This window comes from Excalfactoria chinensis, chromosome 2 (assembly GCF_039878825.1).
Source record: "Excalfactoria chinensis isolate bCotChi1 chromosome 2, bCotChi1.hap2, whole genome shotgun sequence".
Lineage (NCBI taxonomy): Eukaryota > Metazoa > Chordata > Aves > Galliformes > Phasianidae > Excalfactoria > Excalfactoria chinensis.
The window spans coordinates 57,258,854-57,284,187 of NC_092826.1; the positions used below are offsets into that span (position 1 = coordinate 57,258,854).

The 25,334-nt window shown below is 38.8% G+C and overlaps 1 protein-coding gene across 1 annotated transcript in view; it reads right to left on the reverse strand.

The window, feature by feature from the left end:
* Positions 1 to 25,334, reverse strand: part of ERP44 (endoplasmic reticulum protein 44) — a 46,123-nt gene that overhangs the window by 2,557 nt on the left and 18,232 nt on the right. Inside the window, exons 2-11 of the mRNA XM_072329772.1 lie at positions 23,961 to 24,033; positions 22,390 to 22,429; positions 18,853 to 18,968; positions 12,797 to 12,981; positions 12,191 to 12,306; positions 8,798 to 8,855; positions 7,467 to 7,583; positions 4,275 to 4,386; positions 3,711 to 3,852; positions 419 to 521 (exon numbers count right to left, since the gene is read on the reverse strand). Of these exons, the coding sequence (XP_072185873.1) occupies positions 419 to 521; positions 3,711 to 3,852; positions 4,275 to 4,386; positions 7,467 to 7,583; positions 8,798 to 8,855; positions 12,191 to 12,306; positions 12,797 to 12,981; positions 18,853 to 18,968; positions 22,390 to 22,429; positions 23,961 to 24,033 (1,062 nt within the window). The remainder of the gene's footprint in view (positions 1 to 418; positions 522 to 3,710; positions 3,853 to 4,274; positions 4,387 to 7,466; positions 7,584 to 8,797; positions 8,856 to 12,190; positions 12,307 to 12,796; positions 12,982 to 18,852; positions 18,969 to 22,389; positions 22,430 to 23,960; positions 24,034 to 25,334) is intronic.

Below are 25,334 nucleotides of genomic sequence, written 5' to 3' on the forward strand. Positions count from 1 at the left end.
ACCACAAGTAAATAATTAAAACAGTCAACTGCTGTTTCCCTTTGGAAGCATTCTCTCAGTGTGTTGTATGAGCAACAATGATCTATTTTACTTCTACAGCTATAGATAAAGTCAGTTTTCCCCACTGAAATAAGAGCAGCTTTATGAGCTCAGAGCAAGCATCTAGCCCAAGACCTTTCAGTGGAGAAAACAGCTACTCTTACACTCCTCCATTATACAAGGCAAATAGGAGCCTGCTTCCACCTAATGTTCTCCCTCTCTTTAACTAAAAGCAGCTTTGTTTAAACAGCAAACTAGAAATATCTTCTGCTCTTTTGGGCGACTGGAGTTAAAGCACATTAAGAAGTACACCTATAACAAGGCGGGGAAAAAAGTCTTTATTAAATGGCCAAACTAAATGTATTTTCGGTAACCTTACCTGTCCAGGTGCTACATCAGTTGGATCAGGGCCATGATGAAACTCTCTATGCAGTTTTCCAGAATGCAAGTCTAGTACAAATTGCTTCAGTTTACCTGGAACTCTGAAAGAAATGAACCAAACACGTTTATAAGAAGTTAAGTCCAAACACAGAAGACAAAGCGCACCGCTTAGAGTAGCCAGCTTCTGTCCATCTGGCACACTATGCCTACTTTTAAGTGATTAGTACAGGACAGAAAGCAAGTGGTTGGTGGAGGCATCCTACCAGCTTCTTTTTCTTTCCCGTCTCTTGAGAACACAGCGAGTATTTCATCTTTTCAATAACTCCCACAGAGCTGTGCTAGCCAATAACTTCATTGTATACTCGCTTCAGCTCTCCACTAACCATCATGTAAGAGGGAACAGCAGGCTCCAAATGCACAGTTTACAGATACAAATGACAGTTGGGTAGCAATATTGACAAAACATCTTTGAAAGGTTCTCTACTGCCTGAGTAACTGCACGTACACTAGAGATAAGCACTAAGAGGATATCAATTTAAATCTAATCTGAGATCATCTACTGTCACCCACAGCAAGCATGCTAAACTGCAGCATCCAGAATTATTTGGGAGATGTCAAATAGACTAAGAAGCTTAAAGCGAGTTGATCTAATAAGCATTAGAAACGAGATAAAAAACTAACGTGAGCGTCATCATATAAACAATCAAATGATAACTTATGAATAGAGACAGGATTGTAAGGAGACCTTCAATACGCCAATGATTACATTTAGGAAAGCAGAAGGAAGAGTGGTGAGGCTGCTACCAGCAACATACCAGACTGCCATTAAATTCTATGGATAACAATTAGGGCAATGTTGTGTCAGAGGGTATCTGGGCAGCAGTGCTGGTAACTGCAACTAACCAGTAACGCAGTGATACCTGGAGGGATCCCCTCCCCTCCCAGACAGGATCAGGAGTTAGTGCTGACTTAGAGAAGGGTGTTCGTTCCGGCCCAGCTGCTCAGACAGCAGAACTGCTGCTCCTTGGGCCCCTGAGCTGTTTTAGATTCTCAAAGGTCAACCGCATTGCTGGAGGCATTCCCATACAACTTCTCTCCTAATGCAGCAAGGGCATTCGGCACTTTGTAGCTCAGCCTGTTCTCTCTGAAAAGCTACAAGTGACCCATTGAAAAGTCCCTGTCACCACCTCCAGCAGCAGGCTGAACAGGGCCATGTGGCCAAAGCAGGAGAAAATACCCAGGAAATGGTCTGAATTAAGAGGCTGTTTCTCAACACAAAACTCCTGAAAGAGGAGAGCAATGCTAGGAGTCAAAGAAATCTTCTGGTGGGCCAGTGCTGAAATTGTGGGTATCCAAATGCTATCGATTGGTGGCAGGATGGGGAAGTCTGGGGCCAGTTTGGAAAAGAAAAACAAGCAAAGTACCTGTTAGTATTCTGACATCAGAAATAGGATGTGCAAAACAGGCAACACCAAAGTCTAAACTAAACATCTCTGTAACTTTCTACAGGATATCATGATTTACTTTAAAAGTGACAATGCAGAGTGCTTTCAAAATGCAAATATCCCACTAGTTCTTTCTCTTTTTTCTTTTTTTTTTAAAGCACTTGTGTGCAGTTAAGATGATCATCTTCCAAAGAAAAAGGAGCTAAAAGATAAAAGTGGTCACCATCAGGATTTCAACACGCATAGCTTTGGATGTCTGAAAAGCACTGTTATGGATCCATAAAACTGATAGACCACACTTCCAAAAAGAAGCCTGTGGAGAAATACAGGGAGAATCTGGGACCGAATCCTTCCAGACATAAACATTTCAGGTAGAAAAATGCCTGCTGGAACACTCACCTTGTGCGCTAAGGATCAGCTTTGAATCTTCAGCTTCAACTAAAGTGAACTATAATAAAAATATACTGAGCTTTTAAAAGCAAACGTGGCCAAAAGCTGAAGTCTCAAAGCTTGGATTCCTACCCAAGACTCACTTCCATATCCACTGCTTGCTATCTCGTTTGAGACAGAAAATGGAGTTTAACACAGAGCCTGAAGACAAAGATGGAATGTCTGAAAATCTCCTATAGGTCCCTGAAGATGGAACGTACCCACCTTCACTCCTCAGCTTAGCCCAGAAAACTAAACATCTACTTCCTATGGCTGCTTTCAAGGCAGTGCATTATGAAGGTATGGGCTGATGTAATGAGGAATTATCAGAGTGGTATTTCACTAAAGGACCCTGATACTTCTCTCTCACACTTTATCGAAATAAGATGCCATTGATTGGCTGTTTCTCATGCTGCACTTGGAAAACTTCAGAATCTCAGTCAACAAGGATTTATTTGCCAGTGCTCCAGGCTAGACTAGTGCAGGAAGTCTGGAATCACAAAGCAGGAGAAACCAAACCAACAGGCAGGGAACTCTCACATGGTGGATTTTAAAACAATCATTGCAGAACAGCAGTGAGATGTTATGTGTCTTATGTTAAAGCTTCTCAAGTTAATTGCTACATAAAGAGCATTGCCACAGATACCACGTCAGGCTCTAAATACCTAACTACTGAGAAAAACAGCAAAACTTCAAAAGAGTAGCTGCATCCAGTATGAGATCCTCTTCTAGCACAATGCAATGAACTCCATTTAAATTAATACTTCACCAGTCATCACATCACAGAATGGCCTGGGTTGAAAAGGACCACAATGTTCATCTATTTTCAAACCCCCTGCTGTGTGCAGGGGCACCAACCACCAGCCCAGGCTGCCCAGAGCCACATCCAGCCTGGCCTTGAATACCTCCAGGGATGGGGCACCCACAACTTCCTTGGGCAACCTGTTCCAGTGCGTCACCACCCTCTGTGTGAAAAACTTCCTCCTCATATCTAACCTAAACCTCCCCTGTCTCATTTTAAAGCCATTCCCCCTTGTCCTATCACTGTCCGCCCTTGTAAACAGTTATACCCCCTCCCCGTTTATACACTCCCTTCAAGTACTGAAAGGCTGCAATGAGGTCTCCCTGGAGCCTTCTCTTCTCCAAGCTAAACACGCCCAGTTCCATCAACCTTTCCACACTGGAGAGGTGCTCCAGCCCCCTGATCATGTTAGCTGCCCTCCTCTGGACTTGCTCCAAGAACTCCACATCCTTCTTGCGCTGGGGATTCATATCACTTTAAGGTCTCACACTGAATTATGTGCAGGCAGTGTTACCTATTCCATATTCACTCATCTTCCCATTGTTATCTTGTTTTGAAATATAAGCACGATTTCCTTTGTTCTCAACATGAAATGCAAAGTGAAAAATACTTACGACAAGTCGTTGAAGTCTGGAAAGACGTACATGTGCCTGAAGCTATCAATGGCGATAACTGGGCAGTCTGTGGGAGTCTTCTGAATGTGGAGGAGTGGGTGTCTGAATTTGTCACAGTCAGCATGGAGGAAGTTTATTGTACCTTAAAATTGTGAACACATAAAAACGCACGATAAGATTTGTTTTTATTATCCTGAAACTCTATGTGATTCCATAAACAGTTCAGAGGTGGAGATATTACGTACAACATGCAAAACTTGAAAACAGATTCAAATCGTGAAGCACACTAAAATAACAGACTACGTGAAAATGGTTTTTGCTGCATTACAAACTGAAGTTTGTTTAACGTTCTCCCGAATTGTTTGAAATCATTTAGATAAAAGCTATTCATAAATAGTTACCTAATAATACATTGTGGCTCTATTTTAATCGTTTCGAGAGGAGTCAATTTTCACTGTCAAGAAGTAAAAAAAACAACAACCAAGGACTCTGGCATTTGCTTTCCCTCAATATTGAGCTCATTTGGAAAGAAAACGGTTCCAGCGGTAACGAGTTGGTACAAACCTTTTTCACTTATTAACTGCCGTGCAACCTCCTGTTGGAATTTCTCTAAGCTCTCCAAATCATCCTTCATGTGGAAAAGTATGAGGAAAGGAAGGCCTTCTTCCGTCAGTTCCTGCACAGAAAACAGAAGACACGTTACATTTCTTCCATTTCCTAGAGACACTTCAGTGATTCCAGCAGTTTTCATAGCTGGCCAGATTCCTGCTTCAGAAACAGCTGAAACAAGGTAACTAAGGACATTAACCGCTGACCTTTCATTGAGGACACCCAACTGACAGTTAACCATGTTTCCTTCCCCTTATCACATGTAGTGGTTTAAGGATAAAGGCATTTCATTATCAGCGTCTCAGGAAAGGATACATGTGCAGTGGAATAACTGCTCGAAAGAAACCGTCTGATTCTCAAAACACATTTCTGTAGGAACAGCAATAAGACCTGAGCAGCGCAATATGGAATGAATGCTAAATGAAGGCAGAGTATATACACTGGACCACGTTCTGTGTTGGTTCACATCCTAAGCTGATGATTTTCCTTAAGACCACAGATCTTTAAGCATTCCCAAGGGGAGAAAAAAAAAAAAAGAAGAAACTAATGGCATGGCTGTAAGTGTGTCCTGACTGGTCGACCATAACATACCATTGTTATATTCACACCTAATACATTACTCAAGGTGACAAACAAATGAATGTTTCTGTTGCTCAGTTCCCTGTAAGAATGCATCCTTGCCTCTTAAGTACCTTCTAGAGATCTTTCTCCACGGACAGATAAGTCATGAACTACTTAAATATTTTATTCAGGATTTTTCTTTTATTTCAAACCAATGCAAAGCATGAACTACACACATTTGCTTGCTTCAGAAGTGACTTTTTAGTGGACCATCCATTCAATTTAGTAGAGGCCAACTGAAGAAGTAATCATTTCTCAAAGAAAATGCCAAAGACCTCACCTATCTTTCATTCATGCAGATGACATACAAGCAAGTGCTGCTATTTCTTTCATTCTGCTCTGTATCCAAGAGAAGACTGTGCTTTTTGAGAAAGCTGACTGACACTTGTTCATTCTGCCAACAAGGTTAATGGCTTCTCCAGATACTTTCCATCTGCAGCAATATGAAATAAACACTTTCCCCAACTGTATGCATCCAGTTGCATCCAGAGAACATAGAATAGATGTCACCGTCTTTCCAAGCAAGCCAGCACATCAAGCCAAAGCTTGGTCTTTTAAGAGCAGATTCCAAAGATCCTTGTTAGTTCAGTGCTCTTGGCAAAGCCAAAACTTCCCAACCAATCTCTAAAACAACCGCTAATCACATCTGCTCATTCTCATTTTTAAAATGAAGTCCCTGGTAGAAATGTTTGCATGTATCTTAAAGTGCTCTGCTATCAAAAACACAGCTGAATAGTCACATCACTGAGGGACATGGTTAGTGGCCATGGTGGTGATGGGCTGACAGTTGGCCAAGACAATCTTACTGGTTTCTTTTCCAACTTTACTGGTCCTCTGATTCTGTAATTTTACTCAGTAATATGGTGCAGAATACATTAATAACCCATAAACATTTGCATAGCATTTGCATTCTCTTGGGTAACAGCGGCCCTGAATTTTTTAAACAAACACTGCTAGGCAAAAACATCAAGTTGGAACTGAAAATATTTACCTAAGAAAACAGGAATTGAAGTTTGAGGGAACAAGTTGAAAAGCCAAGACACAATGTGATACAGACTGGCTGCAATGAACTTTGGCTTCTAAGCCTCAAAAATCCAATCTTACCATGGGAAAAGTACACTAAAAATCTTACCAAGCAGTTCTAAACATGTTTCATGTACATCTTTCATGTACTGCTTGAGTTACAAAGGAAGAATGAATATTTCCTTAGCAGAACTTTTCCAACAGAAATGAGCAGTACTGGCTGAACAGTTGGACTTCATATTATTTTGTGCATCCCAACCCATTCCTCCATCATGCAAATCAAGTGTTCCACATGTTATACACACTGGTCATTCACAATAAAGCAATTAAGAAATGATGTGAACTGAGAACAAGGTATTCTTCCATCACATGACTGATTCTTTGGCATCTAATCCAATGAGGGCCACGCACTGCAATTTGTTACAGACCTCACCGGAGTTTATAGCAGATGTTGTGGCTATGAACAAATGCTCCTTTGGAGGTGCTGTAAGCTTGCTACGCTTGTTTGTTTTCCTTCCCTTTATTTTACAAAAGAATGATCATACCAAATTAGGAACAAGTGGAAAAAAAAAAGAGTAAATCAAGAAAGAAAAAAGTGCTGATAATGAGAAGTTTGAAAGCATCCATGCAAATCCCATCTTACAGCTAGAAGCAGAAAACCAAGGAGAAGGACACGTGAACCTAAAACGGTACAGAAGGTATCAGTGCTTAAACGCACTGCCAAAAGCCACCACACAGTTTTTGTCAAAATTCACAGAAGTATCCAGCTCCAGAAATGGTTAGCAACCATTTAAGGTACTCAACTTATTACACAATAATTTGGACACGGTTGATACATAAAATTTTTCCACCTACTAACTTTGACATTAAGTTTTAAATGTTGACTGACTATATTTAGAAGTTCACAACAATTTTACTCTTGCTAACTGCCATGAACGCTGAGAGCCTGAACAAAATGATTCCAAATGGCCCCTTCCAACCCCAACCATGCTGCGATTCTGTGCGAGTATACTGACATAGGGTGGGGGGTATTTTCTACCTTGACTAGAAACATTTTTCCTGATCAAAATCAATGCTTTTTGCTTATGACTCTTAAAATTCAGACCATCTCTCCCCGTAACACTGCATTTTAGATGAATAATGGTCTACCCAAGGTGTTACGAACTCACGCATACTTAAAGACACATTTTACACATGTGTACTCTTAAAAGCCTGAGTGACCCTCTGCAAATCTCCAGACACTTTGTATACAACCTATATGCATGATTACAGCTTTTTATTTTAGTAGTGTTTAAAAAAAAACACCATCACAGATTCTCCTCCTGTGAATTTCAAATCTAACTGAAAAGCTCCGAAAAGAACAACAAAAAGACAATACAGAACAACTATTTTTTGTGAAAAGCCAAGCATGCAGATGTTGTTACGCGTGAATTAAAAACCTCAGGAGATGTTTTGGTTCTGAGAAAGAAATCTCAAAAATAGAAAGGTAGAAAAAATTCTTACCTCCCCATTTTCAAATGTAATTTCTCGAACGAGCGGCACACATTTATCTTGTGTCCATGCATAAATCAAATCAAAATTGGTTAGGGAGCCCAAATACACCATATCCGGAGCATTCTCCTGTTGAAAAGAAAAACGCTAGTTGAGAAATGGTAAAAATGACGTTGCTACTGACCTGATACAAAGGTGACAATGCCTACGATAATACTGAAATCCAGACTTACATCTATATTCAACTGCTGTGCATGCAACACCTTCATAAGCTACATAACAAAAGTTACAAGCAAATAAATATAATCACTTTTGCAATCAAATCCGCTTTCTAAGATAAGAGGAACTGACTTCTGTCAGCTGAAGAAATAGTATCTCAGTATCTAAAAAGAACCTCAACCATTAAGATGGATACCCAGTGCAGATATTAAGCTCTTCCATGTTGACAGTTATAAAGTCTCGCCAAAAAGAAAGATGAAGAGCCTCCAGGTCTTGCAACTGGTCTTTCACATTTGCATTGCCAAAGATTGGAATAAATAGTAGCTTTCCTTTGTTTACTAGAGTTGTAACCCAGAATTCAGTACATCCACTTTAAAATGTGATCACAGCCTGAGTTCTCCAAGCTGAGGGCACGAGTAAGCATACATTGATTCAGGCATGCCACTTAAAATAGACAAGAATAAAAAAACATCTTTGTATGAAACAGTTTCAACGTCTCTTTCCCCTTAGGTCGTGTCTTCTTTTTCTGAAGTGCTTCCCAGCATCAAATTTGAGACAGGAGCATATGCTCAGATGTTTCTCAAAAGCAAGTCTTGCAGATTTTCTCCCATAATGATTTTATTCTCAACTATGACAGTTTGTTAACACGCTTTACTACTTTTCCTTTAGATTAAGTGAGCAGCTTTCACCTCCCCAGTGTGCTAGGCTACACAAGACAGGCAAGCAGTAGTCAGAAAATAGCCAGTCATTGTCATTTGCTTTGAGAAACAAGGTGCGCCAGATGTTGAGCCTCCTGGATTTTCATTCATTTATTAATTTAAAAGGTTTCTACTGGACACAAAGCGCCTACACACAGGGTAAGCTGCCTGCTTTTCTAAGGGAAAAGTACTGGGCATTGAAACTAAAAACATAGGATTGTACACTTTGTTAGCAACAAATGAGGCTGAGATCTTTTTCATGCACCAGTTCCTACAACCCTCATTCATTCTCACTCTCTTCAGCGATGAAATAAAACCAACATTTGAGATGCGGTAAAATACCAAATGGTCTCTGTGTACAGTCTCTATTAGCTCATATTCACATAGAAAGATAACAAGCAGAATAAAATACATAGTTACACTTACCCCTGGTGGCTTGTAGATTATATTGTCTCCGCTAAATCGCTCTGCTTTTGAAATAGCCCTACAACAAACCAACCAGTAAGCATGTCTTGGTACAGACAAACAAAATAACTAGGTTAGCAAAAATCATATTTTCATTTGCTATCTTCTCAAATTTGGAAGGAAAAAAAAAATTAAAATGAGTCCTCTTCAAAGAAACCATAAAATGATAAAGAAGCTCGGTCTGTCTGGATGAGAGGGCAGTAAGGGAAGCTGCAAGGCGCATCCATGAGATAAGAAGTTTGGAGTAGAGGCATCAAAGTCAAAGAGACGAACACTTGCAGCGTGCAGCTTCTGATCTCTGATGATTTGGTAATGTGCACGCCTGGACAATACATGAAGTTTCTCCTTGATATTTAGTTTAGCATTTCACCTCGGTGAATTCCACATCCTGTCTCTGCCATATTTTGTTACTCCTTAATCCCAGTCACAACAGATTCCCACAGAATGATCACTTCTTACTAAAAGAAATGGGGACTGGTACACATCCAACATAAGAGAGAAAAAAAGTAAGAAAAGTAAGCCCCAACCAAGCTCTTTTCAGAACCTTCATCATTGCAATAGGTCTCTTCTCCTCCACCCTGCCTTGCTGTCCCACCATAAATCACACTGGCAAAATAGAACCAACTGGTTGTATATGCCTCAGAGTGAGATGAACTATTTCTCTCTTTTCCTTCTTTCACAGGCTAAAAAGAAAGTACATCAGCCTCTGGGAACTTTAACTAAGCGTTCCAGCTTCTCCAGTTACAGTATCTTTCATATGCACTCAATAGAAGCATTACAAAAGACTGGTTAAGAGAAAAGGGGATAGAAGAGGAAGACAAGGTAAAACATCTCAATTTATCTCACTGTGAGATGAAGGAAATGCGCCAGGGTTCTGAATTAAATAGAGGGCAAAGTGAAAAAAGACATCACAATGCTTATGTTAAAGTACCTATGTTTCATTCATTTTCTTTGATCCAGTTGTGCTTCTCACATCACAAGTCAAAGATGCCTTGTTTAGTATGTTATACCCATCCATATTTTCACCAGCTTAGAGATGTGCATTTTAGAACAGATTTCAGAATTCCAGACATAACTACTTCAACAACACAGAATTAGGTTTTTTCGTAATCACCATCATCACTGAGGTAAACCACTCGCTTCCCAATCAATCCTTCCCTGAGTAAGAAGAAAGCAAAGACTTCCAAATCTCCTGCCCAATCACTGCTCGATAAACTCACAATAATCTAGCAGGAAACAGAAGCTGTTGGGTAAGTCTGTTGTAGACCTCAAAAGATCCTCTTCCACATTCTTCCATCTCCATAACTGCACTTGTGACTGATTTGTTTCAGACAAGGTAAAGTGGGGACATGATATGAAAATACCAAATGCCCGTAGATATTCCTTTTAAAAACAATAAAAATGGAAACATTACCATTTGTACAAACTAACCGTGGTATCTCTTTGTCAGTATACTCCCTATCTCCAACTGCTCCCAGCTCTTCTCTCACTCACCCTGCTACGGTTACTACAGATTGTAATAGAATTGTTAGGATCATTTGATTGAAGAGTAACTAAGTATGAAGGTGCAAGTAGCATTAATACAGCTTGAGAATAAGCAACTGCAACTACCCAAAGCCAGAGCAACTATAACATAGCAAGAACCAAGTTTGCCTTGACATGAGTTGGTTAATTTTTACCGCTGAACTTATTGTTTTCAGTTTATTTTGGCCTACTAGACATTTGAACACCACAACTCACGTTACCATTGTATATGCCACACCGTAACACCTGACAAACTGCCCACACCGAATTCAGAACCCCTGCCAGAGCCCACTGGGATGCTGAGGAAAATCAGCCCAGCTGATCCAGGAGTGCTCCCAGGGAAACTCTTTGCTATTTATAAACCTAGCAGCATACGCCATTAGAGAGCCAGGATCTCCCTTGGAAGTCCTTTGGCACATAATTCTTAGGAAGCCCGAGAGCTGCAGCCACTCAGAGATGGAAACACTTAGTTTCCAAGACTGTTGTCTGGAAGGCCTCATTCACTTGAAAATGCTAACAGCTCCAGACTAGCAAGGAAACAGAAGTCTGGCGAAGAGAAAAATGATAAGCCTGATGCAGGGTCATAAGTTACATGGGTTGGTTACAGAAACTAAAGTCCAACTGTCACACTGTGTATGCTTGCACCTAAAGCAAAAAAATAACAAGAACTCCACAGTACCTAAGTTAGGAATAGCATCTAACAATCAAAAGTCAACAATCTAGGGGTGAAAGATTACTTCTCATAGAAAAATAGCAGACTAAAGACCAGCAGATTCACACAATGAGGGGAGAGATTCTTATAAGCATCGCTACCTAATGATTTCCTGAAGGTATTTCTGAGAAGAACTAAAAGTCATTCAAGGAGGCAAAAAATAATTCCAAATTCTATTAATAAGTCTGGCTGGCTGCCCTGAGAACAAGAATGGATGCGCTCATCAGAAACCAGGTTTGAGATAACAGACGATTCTTTGGAATGAGATCGACAGACTAACTTCAGTTTCACAAGATTTGATTACTCTCCCACAGCCGAGGCTGTTTGCACAGTCATAGGACATATAACTAGGAACCGGAATGAAAGAAAAGACCAACCCCCTCCCCCCACACACACTCCTCTATGTTATAAATACTTTCCCCTCTGCCCCCAAACTATTTTTCTTTTTTGACAAAACACAGAAAGAGGTGTGAGAAGTTTTGTTCGGATAGATGAAACACCTTCTACCTTCACCCAGTGTCTTCACTGTTCTTCATTTATTAAATCCAATTCAAAATCGCTTTAGGGCAACTGTACGTGGTATAAACACTAGTATAATGCTTTCACATCGATGCTCAATCACTTCAAATTGATTGTTCCTGGTACCTTAAACACTGAAAAAGGAGTCTATAATTGTGTTTTATTACACTACTTTAAAGGAAAATGACTCATTCCCAATTAATTCTGATCTCCCTAGTGAACATCTTTGAACATTTTTATGTGGAACAAAAAATACAACCCAAAAAATGAACTTTCCCAGCTCTTCCCTACTTGTTCCCTACTTGTTTTCAGGCACAGCTGTGCAGCAAGCCCTCTTATGTTGAAATGGCTGACAAACAATGACAAACAGGAAAAAGAAGAGGTGGTAAACCCGTTAGATTTCACACCAAACTGGAAGAACAGTTTTCTTCCTTCTCTTCCTTCATTTTTCTCAGTGAATTTAACTGAGAACGTCTAGTCTCTCCACTTACGTATACCGAAAGTATTTAGAAAGTCCAATTAAGTAAACTGTATACAGTCTATTTGCATAATTTCAGTAACGAAGTCATGCAATTGAAGTATTAAAAAAGACAACTTACCCAAAGGCAGACAGGAATACACAATCATCGTGTAAAATATTCGCCACTCTTTCAAATGTTCTGTAGTTGTCAGAGTCCTTTTGCTCAAAGTACCCAATGATATTTCTTCTGCTCCGCTGTAAAGACAAAGATTACACTGTAAGTCATCTCAAGTTATTGGAAACTGTCAATACTCCACAAGGATATTAAATATAGAGATGCTGTTTATTTATTCAACAGTTAGCAAGCATGCAGAACATTTCTTTCCGCCTCCAAATGATGCACATTAATACAAAGACTAAAAGACTTTAATATCCAGGAACATCACTACGAGTATTTTCATAATGAAATATTATCATTTTGTCACATACAAGATTATTTTCAAATGATTAAAATTAAAATAAGTAATTTGGTAGCGGTGTTACCATAATAAGATTAATGCAGTTGAAAGAGGGATTATATTGGAATAATTTGTAAAACTGGAATTATTACTATTATTATTACTTCTAGTTCAAAATTATCACTCAACATTTTTGAATGGTAAAGCCCCCAGGAAGTAAAAGTGTTCTTCAAGTACATCATCTTTCACATGCTTATACTTGGAAGGAAGGAAACTGAAGAACTTACATCTACAGTATTGATTTCTTCCAAATCCTGGACCTCCCGGATAGGATTGCTCTTCTGCTGCCTGATATAATCTGCTATTGCTGTCACAGACCTCTGGCCCCTGTATTCTCTCTTCATCATCATTCCATTCCGGAAGAGCTTCAGCGTTGGGTATTTGCTTATCCTGTATCTCTGAGCTATATCCGCTACAAAATCAATTCAGAAAATAATGTACCCATAGAGAAGAACACTAAGCATAGTAGGTTATACATCTATACGCGCACGCAGAAGTGGAACCTCTGAGCCAGCAGTCACACATCATTAAAGAATAAACCAAGAAAAATAAATAAAGAATCACTACAAGAGAGCATGGTTAACAGCTAAGCCCAGTTTATAATGCTTTGCCTCACTGTAAAATATTCCTAAGTACAATCTCTCAATTTTGACTGAGAAAGATTTCACCAGTTTCCTAGATATCCTATCAGAGTTTTTAAGGCACCAACTGTAGCCAAAATTGAGGCAAATATGTTTTTATCTCTGAAGTTCAGAATATTTTTAATTCAAATTCATACTAATTTCTTGAGGAAAGCTTACTTATTTACCAACATATTCAATATGAAATGTCAGACCAATATTTTTTCTCCCTTCCAAAGCTGGTACTTTTTAGTTACAGTATGAAAGAGTCGCCTCCGAGAAGTCAGGAGAGATAGCAGTGAGGCACTGGAACAGGCTGCCCAGAGAGATCATGGATACCTCATCCCTGGAAGTGTTTAAGGCCAGGCTGGATGGGGCTCTGGGCAATCTGATCTAATACTCGATGTAGAAATGGCAAGGGGATTGGAACTTGATGATCCCTGAGGTTTCTTCCAACTCAAGCCTTTCTATACTACTATGATAAACATAGCAAGGAAGGCATCACTTCATATTTGTTCATCAGAAGAAAAACAACGTAGGCAAGTCAGGCATCTGCTGCCTCTCTCTTGTTGACAGAAGAACCTTCAGTTTGACAGTCTTGCAGGTTGTCGTAATTTGACCAGGGTTTGATAAAAGACAAGGAGCCCTATGTATCAAGGTTACCCATCCAAGCCACTGAGATTCAAGACTTCTTATGCTCCTATGCACCCAGAGACTACCAGACTACCCATTTCTTCCCCCCACAAAATGAACTTTTCCTTCCAGATATTTCCGTTGTCATATGACGATGTACGCCTTGCAGAATCCTCATCTTAGGAGGTCTTGAAGGTTACCCAAAACAGACACTTTAGTCCCTAGGGCTGTGAGTCTTCATCAGATGAAGAAGTTGTATAAAGAAATGAACGGTAATAGAATGCCCGCTGCCAAGACTGAATTTGAACATTGCTTTGTAATGCATGATCTTTATAAATTACAATGAGATTCCATGGATACTGGTATTTGAACTAACACAGAGAGATGATAGCTCTACACAAGGAAGTATTTGAAAGCCATCCTTTTACAAAATATAAAATGCAAGTACATGAAAAACTATTTGAATTCATTCACAAGTCAAACAGAGTAAACCTTAAATGTTTCATTAAAGCCTGGCATTTGATACAGGCAGAGTTAGCACAAGAAGACCAACTACAACATTACACTCCTTTTAAAATTGGAAATACACAATGCAAATACATGGAATATTGTTTGAATTCATTCACAGATCACATTAGTTATAGTAAACCCTGAATTAAATTTTAAAGTATTTCCAGACGTTCTTACTATTTTCTGATGGGAAAAAAAAAAAAAAGAAAGAAATGCTTGAAAGAGACAGATAGGGCTAATCTACTTAAAAAACAACAAACCAAACGCCCCCTTCTAGCCTTAACTTCATATTTTCTTCAAGAGGTGCAAGCTTGCACTGCCAGCCATTTCTAGCTCAGTGTCCAAACTCCTCCACTCAAAGAAATGATGAAATCTGTGTTGGTGGGGGCAAGTCAGACTTTTCACAAAGAACTTTACATACTACGCAGCTACAGCTTCACACACACGTGCAGCCTATGACTTCATTCTCAGATGGCTTCAGACTTCATTAAGTTAAGATCACAGTACTCTGTTCAGAGAATTGAGCTAGAACATCAGATCATGTCACTGAGAATCCAAAGTCCACCATTCCTAAATTAAAACTAAGTGTACAATGAGCATACTGAAATGCAGCATGAAGACATACAATTAAATTAGACTCCCACTCACAATATAGCTAAGAAGCTCCTTCTTACGAAAGGATCACTTGAAACAATCTGAGTATGATCCCAAGCTTTTGTCCCTCTCTGTTAAAGTTCACTTACAACAGTTTTTTTGCTTGCTACTCTTTAGTTCTCCCCTGTTAAACCACTCCTCTCATGACTTGCACATAGTCATAAGACCTGGCAATATTCATATGAAACAGCTAGAAAGGACCTCAAGGGACCACCTAAACTTGACATCTTACTCTGTACATCTACTACAATACTGGTAACCTGCATGCTGGACCTAAACAGGTACAGGAAAAGCAATCGATGTTCTACATCTAATTCAGTCACTAAGAAGCTGAGAAACAGCAAATTCAGACCACCTTCTGCTGCAAAGGAGCATTCACAACAGCCCTGCCTACTTCCTAGCAGAGCCTCATCAGTAGGTAACCCGTAACCTTTTCTTACAGTCTAACAAAATGGCTCTCCTGAGGAGAGCCATCAACAGCCTCCCCAAACTACTACCACATTTTATTTATTTACCCAAAATAGCTTTCAGACTGATTACTTCTTTCCTAGCTGAAATAGCAGGAACACAACAAAATCTGCATATTTGTTTACAGTTTCATTTAACTTCATTCCTTCTTCATTTATGAGCCCCAAAGCTTATCACGCTGAGTTACTTTGCTTAACAAAAGCACAGTAGCAACATGAGTAATTTTTTACTTTATTTTTTTAAGACTGACATTAGCACACCTTACGGATCAGCAGTTCACTAACGTGCTTCAAAAGAGGAAGAGCTCCCTATGGAGTCTGTCTAGTAAAGCACCTCTCGGCATCCCACCAACGAGAAGACGTTTTCTGTTTTGAAGTACACAGAATTGATTCAAACCAGTTTTGTTTCGTTTTCTAATTTTTCAAGCCAGAAGCCACTTCATGTGAAAGGAAATAATGGCACAGTATATATTTTCATTCAGAATTCGGTACCAGAAATCCCAATTTTCAATTCACAGAAACTATTCACAATCCTCCAGAAACACGAGTCTCTCTGTACTGCAATGTTCACTTATTTAAAGGAGAGCAGAAATACAGTAGATCTATGGTATGAAGTGGGTTTCTAACGTTGCTGCTTAACACAAAGAAAACAAAACAAAAAAAAAACCAAACCATGACCACCTAAAGGTCAACAAAAAACCCCAGCAAAGTAAAACCTTCCTAATAACATATATCCAGAAAGATCTCTTACAATATAAGGAAAGTCACTTAGAGTAAAGGCATCATTTCTCTAGCGTAAGTATTACTAATTTCAACACACCAAAACCACTGAAGATTTTGGCAGCAAAGAATGAAGTGGAACTTAGATACTTACAAGCTGTAAAAAGATAAGGTCTTGAAAACAAAGTACCTGCCTCAACAGATTTACCTTTAATGTATGTTCCACACTGGTTTAATGAGCAAAAATAACCTAAAGACTTAACATTCACATTTGAATTATAATCATCTTCCAGAATATTGATAACTTGGTGTAAACCATAACAGCCTATTCAACCTCCGTATGTGTTAATATTTGGAATTTGTATTTTTCATCACATTGTGCCAACTATCGCTTCTCAGAAAAACATATTTATATTGGTTATAAGAGCAGACAGAATGCTGGCTTTGTCATTAAGCATCAAACGTTTGGCAGTGCATCAATAATTCTCTTTAATTTGCTTTGCCCTCAGAAGCTGGTGTGAGCTGCTGGGACCTGCAGAGTGCTTCAATAATAGTGCATTAAATGGAAAGTATCTATGCCTAGCTGACCATTTGAAAGCTATTTCTGAGTGTCCTGAAATCAGCTACTGGGGTTCCCTGCAGAGCATTGGTTTCAAAAAGAAACAGATTATTTGTAATGCAAATAATCCACCATCTCCAGATCTTAATGGGCAGCTACTAATGAAATCTGCAGGCATAAACACCCTGAAAATATTAGCACATACCTTATTTTAGTGTTGCTAAAATACAGAAATAAAGCTAAAACAGGAAGAAATGAAACAAAACAAAAAAACCAACATGATAATAATCTAAACTCCAACACTTAGTAAAGTAGTATAGATGGTTCAATGTGGATAAATATAGTAAAAACTATTACATACAGTAAAATCATAGAGTTAAAATACTTCACTATAACCAGTAACTGTGGGCCATGAGAGGTCCCATTGCTTACAGATGTCAAAAAAACACTGAAAACCAGGAATACCATATAGAGCCATAATTATTTTAATTCAGCAAGGCAGTGCTACTTGGGGAAAGAGACTCATCTTCATGATTGGATTTTGTTTCTAATTTGCACATTTTACAGTTTGTGCAGCAGAAGACTACTGTACATCTACTTATTAAATTAGGAACAAAATTACTAGAAACTGAGAACTCGCAATGGGGTACTGGTTAGGCTGCGGTTGGACTTGATGATCTTCAAGGTCTTTTCCAACCTGGGTAATTCTATGATTCTATGATTCTATGAATCTTCCAGTACTAACAAGATGCCTTTTAACTATCTTGGATGCCTTTTAACTATCCAACTATCTAGCACACTACTCCTATCCAAGGGGCAGATTTAATCCCAAATGCATTTAGGGTTTCCATGGTCATGAACTGGTCCTACAGATCTTTGGGATTGGACAAAATGTTACTGGCTGCTCCTAACAGTTTGAAAACTCATCTTCAGCTATTACGTTGATACTGTTTACTTATTTAAACGTATTTTTATGCTTTGGATCTCCTTGAATTGCACAAATTAGGAACGCTGTTTTGTTGGGCGTCTACATGTACACATACAAAATGGAACACAAACCGCTGCCACTGGAAGATGCTCAACTGAAGTGACTGGTTTTTACATTTGCAAAAGAGCAAAGATGCTTCAAGAGAAAAAATCCCCTCTAGCACCAAAACAGCGCAATCACCAAAATGAGAGAAGAAAAAAGTAAATGAAATCAGTTACTTCTCACAGAGATGCATTTTTTTTCCCTTGTTCTTCCTCTCTTTAGTACATGGAACAGAGCACTAACACACAACTCACAGGCCAATGGTAAATCCGAGATGTGTTACAAACTAACAGCAATTCTTCAACTTTCTAAGTATGATTCTTCATACAGACCAACAATTCCGTAAAGACTAAATGTTATGATTAGGGTCAGTTAGAACCAATCTATGTTAGAATTTGAGGCAACTTTTACTACACTCTAAGAATCCTAAACTTCTATAAACAAACTATGTGGGCAAATGATGCTCTTTCAGAAGTACAGAATAGCAAAGCAAATCTTACAATAAGAAAATCACCACAATAATCTCAGTGCTACCCATCTGTTTGTCAATGGGTAACAGATGTTCCTTACATTTTACTTATTATGAGATTAACAAGAAACTTAAGGGATTAATATGATAACAAAATCAGTATCTTTTTCATGTATTTAGGGGGACATACCAAAATAAACAAGTATTTCTGCATGTGTGCAAAAAGCAAAGCAGAACAGCTCTGAAACTACCAAGTCTGCAAAAAGCAGCTTGTAGTTCACTACAACTCTAAGAGAAAACAGATGAGCAAAAAACACGCTGGCCATTGCTCCTTCTTCTTGGCTGTTTTGCACCAGTGCTTTTTGATCCCCAGACAGTTTACTTTATGATTACATTCTCTCTTTCCCCCAGTAAACAAGAAAGTCTGAACTGATAAAAACTACACATCAATGGAGAAAAGGAGAAAGCAACACTGGAAATTTCCCTGACAAATTTTGAAGCGATACATACAAACGACAGCCTCTGGACTAAATGATGGAACAGGTCCAACCACACCTTAGTCTGCTCTCTAATAACTTATTGGTAGGATATCACAGAAAAACTGAATTGTGATCTACTTACAATGCTGATCACAGTCCACTCTAGCAAACACTACTTGATTCTTATCTGGGTATTCTTCCTTAATTACATTAGAGGCCTCCTCAAAAATAGGATGCAACATTTGGCTGAAGCGGCACCTGTGGAAGAAAAACATAAGATTACAATTTCAAGGTATTAACTTTAAAGAATTTAGTTGTACATTAAGGAAATATTTGAATAATCCAAGTGGAAAAACATATATTCTAGAAGAATACATAGCTCCAGATGTGTTCCCATGATTTATCAGTTTAAGAAACAATATTAATTACCTAAGTCTTTAAGAAATATACTCTGATATTCAGAGAGTTTGCTCATCGTTGAAAAGTTAAGCCTGATTTAAAGAAACTGCTATTAGATTACTAGAAACAAAAGGATTCCATAGGATTCTTCTAACCATGCCAGATTTTGAAGAAAATCTTCTCTTTCTGCCCATGTAAAAGGCTGTAGATGTTCATAAACGAGGCCTCAGACATTTTGGTGGTTTTGGGGAGGTTAGGGTGACATTACTGCACCAGTCCATCATTAATATATCAGTAAAAGAACTTCATCTGTTCTTCCAAACACACGGCAGAACTTTAACTTGAAGTCATAACAGCACCATGGAAGTCATCAGGACAAGACCTCAAGGAGCACCCCAAAACAGACCTGCAATAAAACAGCCTCCTCTGAAGGCTGGCGCATGGCAGCAAACATTCCAACTACAGAGGCAGGCTTTCTCTAAAAACACAAACAGGGATGAAGCTCATCTCCTGAGACAAATCTGACACTGGCCACAACTGTACACAGTTATTTAGCATCTATATGTTACATATGGCTTCTGCGTTCCTCATTTTCTTCCATCATTACAGCGGCATATCCATCTGTCCTCAATCAATTCATGTTATATCATAGGCTGGCAGTATACAATATTAGGAGTTTAGTCCTGAATGTCTCTATATAATGATCCTAATTAAGGCTCTCTTATTTTAAATTTACAGCCTACTACAATGGCAATCAACTTGCAAGCTTAGACAACTTCTACAACAGCAGGGGCTGCAGTAAGGGCTGTGTTAACAGGGACCTAAACCAGGACTTCTGATGCCTTTCTGCATCCAGCTTCAAAATACTATTTTCCCTAGATCACAGGAAGTATCAGAACACTAATTTTTAACCTTCTGTAGATCGCCTTCAGCAACATATGAAAACCACCTTTTCAACGACAACAAATACGCCTCATGTCAGTGTATTAGAGCTACTCCCAAAAATTCCATTGGTTTCATTCTTTCTCACATCAACAGAATTTGAAGAGATGCAAATGAACACAAAAATAATCTATAAAACCAAGGAGGCAAACGCAAAGATTACTAAACAAGTTTAGTATAATATCTATCATTAAGCAAAGATTAAATGAAAACTTCCTCACTGAGAGGTCCATTTTATAAGAAAAAGTGGGTATTATTTTTTTCAAAATCACTTTTAGAATCAATTTTAATGAGCTATTATCAGTTTTATCAGTAAAGGCAAATTGTAACTTTATCTTAAATTTGTGCACTTGCTATTTCTAGGCCACACAGACCAAAAGACTTGGACATGCATAGAAATGTGAGAGAAGTAAAAAGAACCAGAACTCTAATCTGCTTGATGACCTTTGATTCTGACCGACAACATTTTGTGCTAGGAAAGTAAAACAGCAACCAGAATATTTAAAGTACAATATTACGTTGGTTTATATAGTTGTTTAGGTTATAAAGCTGTTTACATCCAAATTCACTTTAAAGAAGGAACTGAGAAACTGATTTATTTCTCTGACCTCATTTTCAATATTAATTTGCATATTAAATTTTATTTCCCTTGAACGCTTTACTCATTTGCTTATTGTTAAAGGGTCTTTTAGAAACACTAATGCTTGAACAGAACATGTAAAGTTACTTCTAACACAATTGAAAAATGGGGTATGGGCACTTAAGTTAATTCTAACAGTGATTTTACAGGCAAGTTAAAAATTAAATCAAACAGTTCCCGCTAAGCATGTCTTTCACAGTGACTGACCTCATATTCTTCCCTTTTCTATTTGCTTAAGTTTCACAGAATTACAGGGGTTGGAAAGGACCTCAAGAGATCATCAATTCCAACCCCCCACTAAAGCAGGTTCACTACAAAAGGCCACACAGATAGGTGTCCAGACAGGCCTTGAATAACCCCCTGTGATGAGACTCCACAACCTCTCCAGACAACCTGTTCCAGTGTTTTGTCACTCTTACCATAAAGGAGTTCTTCCACATGTTAGTATAGAACTTCCTATGTTCAAGTTTTAGGCTATTACTCCTTGTCCCATTGGTACACACCGCCAATAAGAGCCTGGCCTTATCCATTTGCCTCCCACTTCCCTGTAGACATTTATGAACATTCATCAGATTCCCTCTCAGTCTTCTTTTCCCAGGCTGAAAAGACCTTGGTTACTCTGTCTTCCCTCACATGGGGGATGCACCAGGTCCTTTATCATCTTTGTGGCCCTCTCCTGAACTCTTTCTAAGAGGTCCCTATCATTTTTGAACCGAGGAGCCCACAACTGGACACAGTAGTCTAAATGTAGCCTTACCACGGCAGAGCAGAGGGGGAGGATCACCTCCCTCAACCTGCTGGCCACATTCTTTTTAACGCACCTCAGGATCCCACTGGCCTTCTTGGCCACAAGACCACACTGTTGGCTCACATCCAACCTGTTGCCCACCAGGACCCCCAGTTCCTTCTCCACGGAGCTCCTCTCTAACAGGTCAGCTCCTAATCTGTACTGATGCACGTGGTTACTCCTCCCTAGCTGCAGGACTCCACACTTGCTCTTGTTAAACCTCACCAGGTTCATCCCCGCCCAATAATCCAGTCTGTTCAGTTAGCACAGCCTTCTGGTGCATCAGCCACTCCCTCCAGCTTTGTATCATCAGCAAACTTGCTGAGGATGGACTGTATCCCTTCATCCAAGTCACATATGAAGATATTGAACAAGACAACCCTCAATTTGCTAGTTCTCCACCTGGAAGGCTTTCCTTTAGAGATCAATTTGACTTCTTTGAATGCAACGTCATGGTTTTTGTTTACTAGTACACATGTGCACAGAGAGGAAAATTAAAAATAAAAAAGGAATATTTTGAACAATCTGATGCTAAAAATGAAAAACTTTAATGAAACCTGTCTTGCTATGAGGGAAAAACAAACAAACAAACAAAAAACCACAACAAAACAGCATGAAATCCCAAATGAAGAAACAGAAAACAAGTTATTCCTTGCTACCACAGAACCTATTTTCTCTGACAAAGACCCTGAATGAAACAGAATACGACAGAACAGTAGAAGGGGAGTAATCAAGACAAACATGCACACACACACGCACAAAAACTGCAAAACAAATACAAACTAACAGGAAAGATCTAGTTTGAAAATAACATACCAGTGTATCTTTAATTAGGATCTTATTGCCAAACATGACAGTTTTCAAAAGGAACAAGTTTAAACATAGGAAAAAACAAAACTTTGATAACTTACCAATCAGCATAAAAATTAACTAAAGCAACATCTGCATTGTCTGCGAAGGAAAGAAGAAAAGAACCCACTGTCATGTTGAGAGGCAAAGTGCTTGGCATTTTAATCCAAGATTACAAGAAATATGCATAAAAGCATGAAAGCTAGTATAGATTACTCTGCATGCAGTCTGCTAGAAAAATACTGGGATAAATCTTAGCTGAAATATAATCTATGCAAATGGAAATGTGATAAAGGAGGTCTACAGTCTAGCATTTTTTTATATATATTAGACAATAAAGATGACAATTCTTAAGGCATAAGATACAAAATAAGTAACAGATTAGACAAACCTCTGAATTTACAATGAAGATGCTGAAATCCAGAAGCTGTGCTCCAGTACCTCTCTTAAACATTATGTATTTGCAAGTGCTTAAAGAAATAGTTAAAAGCTGAAGTGTTAGCCATTCGGTTTTGAAGAATGACAACATGTGGGCTGCCTGTGTAACTTGCACTGATTTGTCCTCATCTGTCTTATTTGTTAAGATACTGGATACTTGGGCAAAACGTGGCAGAAAAACCTTCACATTTCCTCTCTAAAGAGCTAAGGAAAACACTTGAAAAAAATGCAGTACTACAGGGATAAGGCTGAAAAATAATGCTACACTCAATATTCTAAAGCAAAAAAAGGGAAGATTTTAAAATCAGAAAGACCCATGCACTTAAAATCTTCTGCTTAGCAATTAACTGTGGTCTTTGCACAACACAATAGCCATGCTGTAAACTGATTTTTATTAGTGGTAACGGACTAGATATTGAAGAAAAATTGTAACAAATATTTGAATTACAGGGCATCAGTCACATAGCTCATAGAATGGCTCAACATTTTTCAGCATATAGAAAGGTATTTACAAACAGATTTTGTCTAGTCATAAATTTACTACACAAAGCAGTCCTGCAGTCAAAGGCAAACTAAAACCAAATACCTCCTTTGAACAGTTCTAATTCAAAAGGATATTTTTATGGATATATTTGCAACAAAGCAGGATTGTTTTTATTCCCTCCTCTTCCCCAAGCACAATCAGATATCAACAAATGGCATCCTTTTCAGACAAGACACATCTGATTACTTTAAGGGACTTTAAATACTAATTTGTGTCTCTTTTCTATGAGCCATCAGAAATCAAGAGAGCACTTAACCTGAGAAAAAGAATAGCTGAACAAGCAGGGCATTTAATATGACCCACTACCATGGGTTTTAGTTATTGCTATTTTTTGGGAGCTCTTAAAACAATCTCCTGACAGGCTCTGGCTATTTATAATTGAAGGTTCTCATCTGCAAACAAGACAGTTGGTATTTTTCTTAGACACTTCAAATTATCATTTAGGTTCTACTGAAGTAATCTGTTAAACAATGTGTTGAGTTAGCTGTCTGCACTACAACTTCTACACAGATCACAATTCACATTTTCAGAGCTGGGGTATACATATTCATGTAATAACATTGCAAGATTCTCACAGATAAGTGACTGTAAACAAAGTAGTCTGTACATCGTGCAAAGTAAAAAAAAGAAAAAGAGATTCAAAGTACTCACTTAAAATGTCATCTATATTTCCGCTATCTAGACTTGTTATTTCACTTCTTGTTGGATTAAAAAGCCAAGACACCTACAAGAGAAACCAAACTGGTCAGGTATATAGATATTTCAATAGCAAAGCAGTAACATTCAAAAGCTGGAGAAGAACAAACAGTAAAGTAACTATAAATCAGTCCAAGCATTTCAGATGATAGCATTGCCACAAATGCAAAAGTAAACACTGCTTACAGATATAACATTCTTGTGCAGTCAAAACAAACCTGGTCACCTCTTTGTATAATGCTTTATTATGTTGGTAGAAATGTTGCAGGTGATATTTGTACCTTTAGGAAAAACTTCTATTCTTACATGTGTTCTGAAGAGAGAAACAAAGCCTGCATTTTAGACGCTCACCAACCCTGCACATTCCCAAAGAGTGCAGGCCCATCCATTTCACCCGGAGACAAGTCATTTCTGATGCTACTTACAGGACTCATCTGGCTAAAAGGTGTCACAATAGGCAATGCTTGCAAATGTATCCATTTTTATTGCTTTTTAAGAAAACATAAGGCTGCAGCTAGTTTAATTAGATAGCTCTAATATCTAAATGTAAATGTATCTCCTGTATTTCTTATCATTGCCTCTGCATCAGTACACAATAGGCACAAACTTCGCAGACTTGTTAAGAGCTGAAGAAACTGCATCAGCCATATCATTCAATCTCAGTGCAATACATATTGCTCCTAATGTGACTATCCTAACAATGCAGTTTTATGGAAGGGCATGCTCTCATATTCACTGCAATAAGCATAGTTCTTTCACCTCAAAATGCAGTGGAGGAAAGTACTAATGTGTGAACTGTAATGTGCTTGTACTTTGGAAGAGGCAACCGTGCAAGTCTCTGATGAATATAAACTCTTGATCTGGAACGCTGACATTTCCTACCCAAGCAAGCCGGGTCAGAAAGTCAGTCTGTCCTTCTTAACCAGGGCCAGAGCGTGGACTAAATGCTCCACTGAGATGTCTTTCAACCTACTTTCTCCAAAGAGCCTACAGTCTTTGTGCTGAGAGGGATGATAGGAAAGGGAAAGGAAGGTTTTCGGTAGGGAACTGACAGAAATGCACACAGGTCAAGGAGTCATGCAGAGAACAGAGAATCAACCAACTGTAGAATAACCTGAAGGGACACACAAGTACCATCATGTCCAACTCCTGGCTCCAAATAGCACTACCCAACATTCAAACTCTATGTCTGAGAACTATGTCCAGTGCTGCTTGAACTCCAGCACTCGAGGCCATGCCCACTGCCCTCTGGGGAACTCTCCTCCTAATCACCAACCTGACCATGGCAGGTCACGAGAGAGCAGAGCTCAGCACTGCCCCTCTGCCCAC